The 8940-nt window shown below is 43.9% G+C and overlaps 1 protein-coding gene across 1 annotated transcript; it reads right to left on the bottom strand.

Moving 5' to 3' along the window:
- Window positions 1–406: 406 nt before the first annotated feature.
- LOC139839337 (protein FAR1-RELATED SEQUENCE 1-like) lies at window positions 407–1600 on the bottom strand. The gene is made up of 3 exons (XM_071829386.1): window positions 1379–1600; window positions 994–1270; window positions 407–858 (listed from the first exon to the last, which is right to left on the bottom strand). Exons 1-3 carry the CDS (start codon window positions 1598–1600, stop codon window positions 407–409), a joined length of 951 nt encoding a protein of 316 aa, XP_071685487.1.
- Between the last annotated feature and the right edge of the window lie 7340 nt (window positions 1601–8940).

Consider the following 8940-nt stretch of genomic DNA (forward strand, 5'->3'; position numbering starts at 1 on the left):
CCTCTTCCTCTTCCTCGTCCTCTTCTTCTTCCTCTTCTTTTTGCTTCTTTTTTGGTTGTGTTCTTGTTAGCACTTTCTTCTTCGATTTTCCCTTCAGGTTCAAGCCATTTTTTACAGGGCAAGTAAGAGAGTTGTGGCCAGTTCCATATTTTTTACACCCTGAACACATTTTTCTTCTCGGAGCTTTTATTTTACTTATAGCAAGTTGTTTCATTACTCTAGGATCTTTTGGACAAGATCTAGAGTTGTGTCCCGCTTTCAGCTTGCATATACTGCAAGTGTTCTTCCCTTCCCTCTTCACAGTCTTCTGCACCTTTTTCTTCATAGCTCCTGGAGGTTTAGAGCCACCAGGTTCTTTATTCCTGCTTCCTTTAGTTTTGGACTTAGGTGGTGGTAGTATAACCCTCTACGGCATACTGTTACCATCGTTGTCAGGCTGATCATCTTGCTGGTTAGGATAATCAGGATATGTCTGTTGGTTTTCTGTCCAAAAGTGAGTTTCTTCAGGCTCAAACTCATCAATATCTGGGCACTGGCCTGAACCATCTTCATCATTATCTGGTGTTGACGAACCCATTGCATCAAGTTCATCATACGGATCGCTGAGACCAACTTTTGCTCTTGCCCGCTGTTCTTCTGAGCATGTTGCTTTCCTAACAACTTTCATAGCCAGCTGTAGTACTTCATTCTGCTGGTACAGATACGAGGTTCCATCAGAAGCTTGTGTCTTGTAATCTCTCCTATCAAAAGTTCCTCTATGTCGCGCTCCATTAGTGTACCTCCTTAGTATGTAACTGAGTGGAATGCTATCAACCCTCAGGTGGTCCAGCAGGCATAAAACATGTAGGCAGAACAATCCTGTTGTAATAAAATGAAATTTCAATCCGTTAGAAACGGTAAGAATTGCAAGTATGGGTGAAACAGAAGTTTAAGTCACTAGGTAACAGAAGTACAAGTTCTTGTTCTTTTTGTTTTTTTATAATGTTTTTGTACCTGTGTGTTCCCATAGCAGACACTCGCATCTGTATTCGCCTCCAACAGGATCTGCAAGTACTCTAAACTGATGGTTTGACCAAGAAAAGTCGGTCGTTGGTTGGTGATAGGTCACCAGATAATTGTACTCATCAAGTTCAGGGTAGTCTGGGTTTGGTTTTATGCGGAAGAGTGTGCTTTTCTTCAGCAGAGCCTGCAACTCTTTGAAAACAGTCTTCGTATAAAGTTGCTGGAATTGATGCTCAAATCCATAATGGGTTCTCTTATTTGTTTTTGACTGAAAAGAGGACACAACACATTTTTTTTAATCTTTTATGAAGAAAAGATAACAAGAATGCTAACATGAAGCACAAGATGTGCAGTAAATGTTTTTTAGATTAAGTACCTGTATTGCATATGTCTTTAAATTTTTTGCATGTCTCCTTTGGAATATTAGTTTGGTAACTTGTTCTGCAAAACGGTTCAGACTGAGCTTCTCATTTAACAGACTACGCTTTAGGGATGCATTCATGCTTTCTGAGCGCTGAGTAGATGTCATTCTTGCGCAGAAGACGTTCTTGAAATAGGCTGAGATCCACTCCTCCCTGATTTCCCAGAGCTGCAACATCGTGGGATCATCGTGCAGATTGTATTTGTCAAGTAGATTTCGCCAAGCGTTTTCAAATTCTGTAGGCATGAGTGGCCAATTCAGGATTGCTGTAAACTCAGCCTTGAAGGTCAAATACTTCTTGTACAGACTCGACAAGTGTAGGTGGAATTTTTTCATCATATGCCATCGGCATAGTTTATGCAGTGTTTTAAAGAAAACACGAGGGATTGCTTGTGCCATGCACGGGCATTGGTCTGTAAATAAAAAGAAGGTGTCTAGAAATCAGAACATAAGTGAAGCAGGCAAATTTGAATTTCGGTTCAGATGTAATATTATTTACTATGCTATATGTTCTCACAGAAATATGCAAAAGATTGTGCGTAAACAGACCTGTTAAAATTATTGTGGGCTGCTTCCCATTCATGCACCTTAAGAACGTTCTGAACAGCCAATAAAATGAGTCTTCACTTTCATCCCTGACAAGAGCACAAGCAAAAATAGTGGACTGCAGGTGATGGTTTACTCCGACAAAGACTCCGAGGGGCATGCTGTGTCTGTTTGTTTTGTATGTTGTATCAAATGTTATGCAATCCCCAAAATCCTCGTATGATCCCCTACAGCTTGCAGGAGCCCAAAATATATTCTTTATACGGTTTTCATCATCAAGCTGAAAATCGAAGAAAAACTCTTTGTTGCAAGCTTTCATCTCTCCAAAGTAAGACAGAAGCTTATTAATGTCGTCCCTAATATCCTCTTGGGAATATATTGCCTTCCTGCAATTATATGGATGGAAAGTACAGATTGCTTTTAGCATGAAGTACAACCATACTACAATCAAAAGTACATGGAAAGATAGACATGCAGTAACAGGAATGTTTTTTCACATGTTAAGTACAGAGTTATCATAAAGGGAATTTGAGGTTCACAAACAACTTTCATTTCTAAGTTGAAAAGAGCAAAAAGGGTAGAGTGTTGCTTTTACCTGTTTAGCAAGTCGCGCCCATGAAATGTTAAGTACTGCGCGCCTCCCACCGATGAATATAGGATCGACAAAATTATCCGATGAGATACATTCTCAAACTGCAGGAACTTTACAAATTCCAGCAAAGAAGGGTCGAAATTTTTATGAGAATTTAGGAAATTCATCATGCTGGGGCTTTGAATCATATGGTGGTTGTGTTCTAATTTTATATTCTCAATTACATAAGTATCATCTTCCTTCTTCTTTACTCTAATACCAGCAGGGCAACCACATCGACTAGTGGTTTTATCACGCTGGCGGTCGATTCTATAGCAGTGCTCTCGTAATGACCTTGGCGGTTGCAGTATAGGTATCGATTGGCACCATTGTGCTGTCCAGTTCTGACTCCAAAACCAGCATGCCTTGCATATCTGTTGTAAAATATTTTGGCATCCTTGAAATCTTTGAATACCATTTTAATCTTTGGTAATAGATAATCTGGAAGATCATTATCCTGCAAAAACAAAAAACAATAGTACTTAGGCATTTCAATGATAAGTACAAGTATCATAAAACAGAAAGTACAAGTATAATGTAGCAACAAGTACAAGTGTGATACAGCAAGATGTTTAGAAACTAAATTTCTTCAAATGTACTCACATGGCTGTAGCGACGTTACTCCACTGGGGTATCTGCTTCTTCTTCAGGGAGTATTGGGCATGGCGGTGTCACCAATGATTTGTGTAACAATGGATCTGACGGGTCACGGCGTGGTAATCTAGTTGACGAGGGTCGTACAGGGTCACGAGGAGGCAATCCAGAGGACGAGGGTCGTACAGGTGCACGTGGAGGAGGAAATCTAGAGGATGAGGGATGTACAGGTGCTCGTGGAGGAGGAAATCCAGAGGATGAGGGATATACATGTGCACGTGTAGGAGGAAATCCAGAGGATGAGGGATGTACAGGTGCACGTTGAGGAGGAAATCCAGAGGATGAAGGTGCTGCTGTTTCATGTACTTCTGGTTCCCTACTAGTCATTTTGTAGGCACTAGAATTATGTTGATCTGGAGGATGTGTAGCACCAACCTCAGCAACCTTTCTAGCAGGTCGTCTAGTTGATAGGACACGTGCAATATCCAGGATATGTGGTGGCACAGCAGGCCCTGGATTGTAAGGAAATTGTGACGTTGTTTCTGCTTCAGCACTTTTGTTCGTATCACAATTTGTTTCTGGACTATACATGTCTGAGTCCAATCCATTTGTAAAAGGTGAGTAGCCAGTGACAAAGAAGTTGCGTGGAATTTCAGGAGTAACCCACTGTAGAGGTTTTGGATCAAGCACAACCTCACTTCTTTTTTTTTGTCTAGCCATTGATTCATCCTGCGATAGTAGAATATCAGAGATTTTATTCGAATTAGGAATGGCAGTACACATATCACAATAATAACTTGGACCAAATAACTAGTTCATGAAAAAAAGAGAAGTACTATTATGGAGAAAGAGAAGTACAATATAACCAACATTAGCAGTACAATATAACTAAATACAACACTCAGAGGTTACTAAGTACAACTAGAATAACAGATAAGTACAGGACAAAAGGATTACTAAGTTCAATTTTTTACTAAAGTTCATGTGCTGAAACAGAGAAGTACAGTACACAGGCATTACTAAGTTCAATTTGCTAAGTTGAATTTGCTAAGTACAGGTCAAAAGGATTACTAAGTACAACTAGCAAAACAGAGAAGTGCATGTCATAGGGATTACTAAGTACAACTAGCAAAACAGAGAAGTACAGTACACAGGCATTACTAAGTTCAATTTGCTAAGTCCAGCTAGCAAAACAGAGAAGTACAGGTCGAAAGGATTACTAAGTTCAACTAGCAAAACAGAGAAGTACAGTACACAGGCATTACTAAGTACAACTAGCAAAACAGAGAAGTACAGTACACATGCATTACTAAGTACAACTAGCAAAACAGAGAAGTACAGTACACAAGCATTACTAAGTACAGGACAAAAGGATTTACTAAGCTCAAGTGCTAAGTTCAACTAGCAAAACAGGGAAGGGCAGGTCATAGGGATTACTAAGTACAACTAGCAAAACAGAGAAGTACAGTACACATGCATTACTAAGTTCAAAGAGAAGTATTGGAGTTGCAGTAGAAGCAGAGAAGTACAATAAGCATACAGAATAAGTACAATTTCAATATTCGACAAGTACAAACAGAGAAGTACACTGAGAAGTTCAAGATTATAGTTTCTAGCTGTACAACATTGTCTCACCTCATTTTGTTCAGATGTACTTCGTTTCAAAGGTGTAACTGCTGCAGATATGCAAGTTTCCCTTATTTTATCTGAGAGCAAAGTAGATTTGTGAGCAAATCGAGGTGAAGATCTTGTAGGAACGACATCTTCAACTCTTTTCTGTCGAATCTGCATCTTCTTAGATTTTGGAGGATCCATTTGCTTGGATTTCTTGAATTTGCAGAGAAGGATGCAGAGAAGGATCCCTCAAGAGACTCGCCGGAGAAGAGGGGGGCGCGCCAGAGAAGAATTCGGCCGGAGAAGAAGTTGGCTCGCCGGAGAAGAAGATCCCGTGTGCTCCGCGCGAGCTCGGTCGCCGCGCGAGCTCGGTCGCCACGCGAGCTCGGTTGCTCCGCGCGAGCTCGGTCGCCGCGCGAGATCGGTCGCCCGCGCGAGCTCGGTCGCCGCGCGAGCTCGGTCGCTCGCGCGAGCTCGGTCGCCGCTGAGCTCGGCCGCCGCGCGACGGCGCCGGAGGCGGGAGGCGGGGGGCGGGCGCGGGGTGGCGGCGGAGGACGGGGTGGAAGCGGGGCGGGATCGAGGCAGGTGGATTTTGGTCGGGGCGGGGGGGGGGGGCTCGGTCGGAGCGGGGCCGTTCGGCCATAAACCTTATATAGGGGCCGGTGGTGCTCAGAATAATATTCTGAGCACCGGTTTCAGAATAGTGCAACCCTATATATATATATATATATATTTTTACTGGCCGATTTCGTGCATCGGCCCCCATATTTCACTGTCCGTCATCCCACATGCTTGGGAAATATTTCTTGAGATGCTGACCATTGACGGCCACTGGGAATTTAACACCGTTCAGCTCCTCGAGCATGTATGCGTTACCCTTTAAAACTTGGTCAACTCTGTACGGCCCGTGCCAATTTGGAGACCATTTACCATATACTGCATCCTTAGTCCCCAATGGCAATACAGCTTCCCATACCAGATCACCAACGTGGAACTCCTTTGGTCTCACCTTATTATTATATGCGCGAGCTACCTTGGCTTTGTTCTCTTTAATTTTTTCAAGCGACCAAAGTCTGAGTTCCGTTAGATCCTCAATGCTATCACTCATCAGGGCTGCATATTCTTTAGTTGTTAAATCATTCTGAAACGTAATACGTCTCGACCCAGCCTTAATTTCCCAGGGCAATACGGCTTCTTGTCCATAGACCAGATGGTATGGCGAGGTTTTTATTGCTCCATGACATGACATGCGATAAGCCCACAAAGCCTCTAACAATACCTCGTGCCAACGTCTAGGGTGCTCGTCGACTTTCCTCTTAATCAGCTTGATAAGGCTCTGGTTGGACGCTTCAGCTTGTCCATTTGCTTGAGCATAGTATGGAGACGATCGGATCAACTTAATTCCCATGTCCTCGCAGAACTTTCTAAACTCTTTAGAAATGAAGACCGAACCTCCATCGGTCGTGATAGTCTGGGGAATCCCGAATCTATGAATGACATGTTCTTTCACAAAATTGATAACATCTTCCGATTTTACTGACTTCATAGGGACGGCCTCCACCCATTTAGTGAAGTAATCTGTAATGGCCAAAATCCACACGTGGCCTTTGCTTGATGGAGGATTGATTTTGCCGATCATATCCATGCCCCAACCTCGAAATGGCCAAGGCTTGATGATGGGGTTCATTGCTGATGCAGGTACCGTTTGGATTTTCCCAAACATCTGACACGCTTGACACCCTTTATAGTACTTAAAGCAATCCTCAAGCATGGTGGGCCAATAAAACCCCGATCGCCTGATCAACCAATTCATCTTATGAGCCGATTGGTGAGTTCCACAGGCGCCTTCGTGTACCTCGTGTAAGAGCCAATTTGACTCGGCTGGTCCCAGACATTTGAGAAGTAACCCTTCCAAAGTCCTGTAGAACATGTCATCTCCTATAAGGACATATTTCATGGCCTTGTACCTTATCCGTTTAGGTGCCCCCCGAGCCGGATCTTTCAAGTAATTGAAGATATCGGCTCTCCAGTCATCCGGTTCCAGGAATTGTACCTGAACATCGGCTCCATTTGCTACGTCCTTGTAGCCTGACGCCATCTGTGCGAGATCGTTGGCCTCGGCATTTTGCGACCTCGGGATCCAATTGAAGTTTATGTACCTAAATTGTGCCATCAGCTCACGGCATTGCATCCATAATGGGAAGAGCGACTCACTCTCGCATTTGTATTCTTTCGTGAGTTGGGAAATCACCAATTTCGAGTCTCCAAAAAGTTCCACTGCTTCTGCCCTGGCTTCCAAAAGCAACTCCATTCCCTTGCGTATTGCCTCATACTCAGCGACATTGTTGGTGCAAGGGGTAGGTAGCCTGATGGAGAAGGAATATGTTGCCCCCCGGGGCGACACGAGTAGAATGCCGATGCCGCAACCATCATCACAAGCCGATCCATCGAAAAACATGGCCCATGCACGCACAGACAGTGCTGCTATATCAGTGTTGATTCGTTCAGCAATAAGATCGGCCAACGCTTGTCCCTTGACTGCTTTCGCAGGCTGATACCGGAGATCAAATTCCAATAATGCAAACATCCATTTACCGAGTTGGCCTTTCAATACAGGAGCCGACAGCATATGTTTGATGACATCTGATTTGCATATGATGACAATTTCGCTGATAGCAAGATGTGACGAAGCTTGGTGCAGGTAAAAAATAGGCAGAGGCACAACTTCTCGATCTCAGGGTACCTAGTTTCTGCATCCAACATCCTTCTGCTGAGGTAGAAAGCAACTCTCTCCAGACCATCATAAAGTTGCACCACCACTGAGGCGATGGAGGTGTCAGCTACTGACAAGTAAATATAGAATGGTCTGTCTTGCTGGGGCGGAACTAACACAGGCGACTTCGTTAGATACTCTTTAATCTCATCAAACGCTCGCTGTTGCTCTGCCCCCCAGCGAAACTCCTCGTCAGATTTAATTTTTACCAGTCCCATGAACGGCTCGATTCGTCCTGACAGGTTAGAGATGAACCTTCTGACGAAGTTGATTTTGCCGATGAGACACTGGAGTTCCTTCTTCGTGGTAGGTGGCTTCATTGTTCGCACTGCTTCCTGACTTTTCAGGCCGATCTCAATTCCGCGTTCATGAACCAGGAAACCCAAGAATTGACCGGCCGTTACACCAAAAGCACACTTCTTTGGATTCATTCTTAGCCCGAATTTTCTAGTTCGGTCCAGGATGCGTCGCAAACCCTCCAAGTGTCCTTCTACTGAAACAGACTTGACTACCACGTCATCAATGTAAATCTCCACCAACTTGCCGATCAGATCATGAAAGATGTAATTCATGGCTCTTTGGTATGTTGTGCCGGCATTTTTCAGTCCAAATGTCATGACTACATATTCAAACAAGCCCACCGACCCTGGTACTCTGAATGCAGTCTTGTGTATATCTTCTGGAGCCATGAAAATTTGGTTGTAACCGGCATTGCCATCCATGAAACTTAACACCTTATGACCAGCAGCTGCATTGATCAGTGTCTCTGCTACCGGCATTGGATACTCATCCTTTGGAGTGGCTCTATTGAGATCCCGAAAATCTATGGCGACGCGCCATCGGCCGTCCTTTTTCTGTACAGGTACGATACTAGAAATCCACTCAGCATACCTGCATGGCCTGATGAACCCGGCGTTCAACATTTTCTCGATCTCTTTCTTGACTTCTTCTAAAATCTCGGCCTTCATCTGTCGTGCTCGCTGCTGGAACGGCCGAAACCCTTTCTTAAGAGGGAGCCGATGCTCAATGATGCTCATGTCTAACCCAGGCATTTCTGTGTAATCCCAGGCAAAGCAATCTGGGTATTCTTTCAAAAGAGCTATCATCAGGCCCCTCAGATGCGGATCTAACTTTTTGCTGATAAATGTTGGTCGTGGCTTATCCCCAGGACCAATGTCAATCTCTTCTAGCTCATCAGCCGATGTAAACCCATATCCTAGCTTTCCGTCGCCTGCTAAATCGATGCTGAACACAGGTAAAACGTATGGTGAGGATAATTTGGGCCGATTGCTGGAATCGGCCCCCTTTTTGATTGCATTACTCAATGAAGGTTTACAACTTATTTGTGCTCTACTACGG

This window comes from Lolium perenne, chromosome 4, assembly GCF_019359855.2.
Source record: "Lolium perenne isolate Kyuss_39 chromosome 4, Kyuss_2.0, whole genome shotgun sequence".
NCBI lineage: Eukaryota > Viridiplantae > Streptophyta > Magnoliopsida > Poales > Poaceae > Lolium > Lolium perenne.

What these genes read in the sequence shown, in the direction of transcription:
- LOC139839337 (XM_071829386.1), bottom strand. Translation starts at nt 1,600, where the DNA reads ATGTTGCAGCTCTGGGAAATCAGGGAGGAGTGGATCTCAGCCTATTTC. An exon ending in TAAAGACATATGCAATACAG is followed by an intron (nt 1,271 to 1,378) that starts GTACTTAATCTA and finishes TCCTCTTTTCAG; the next exon opens with TCAAAAACAAATAAGAGAAC. An exon ending in TCTGCTATGGGAACACACAG is followed by an intron (nt 859 to 993) that starts GTACAAAAACAT and finishes TTATTACAACAG; the next exon opens with GATTGTTCTGCCTACATGTT.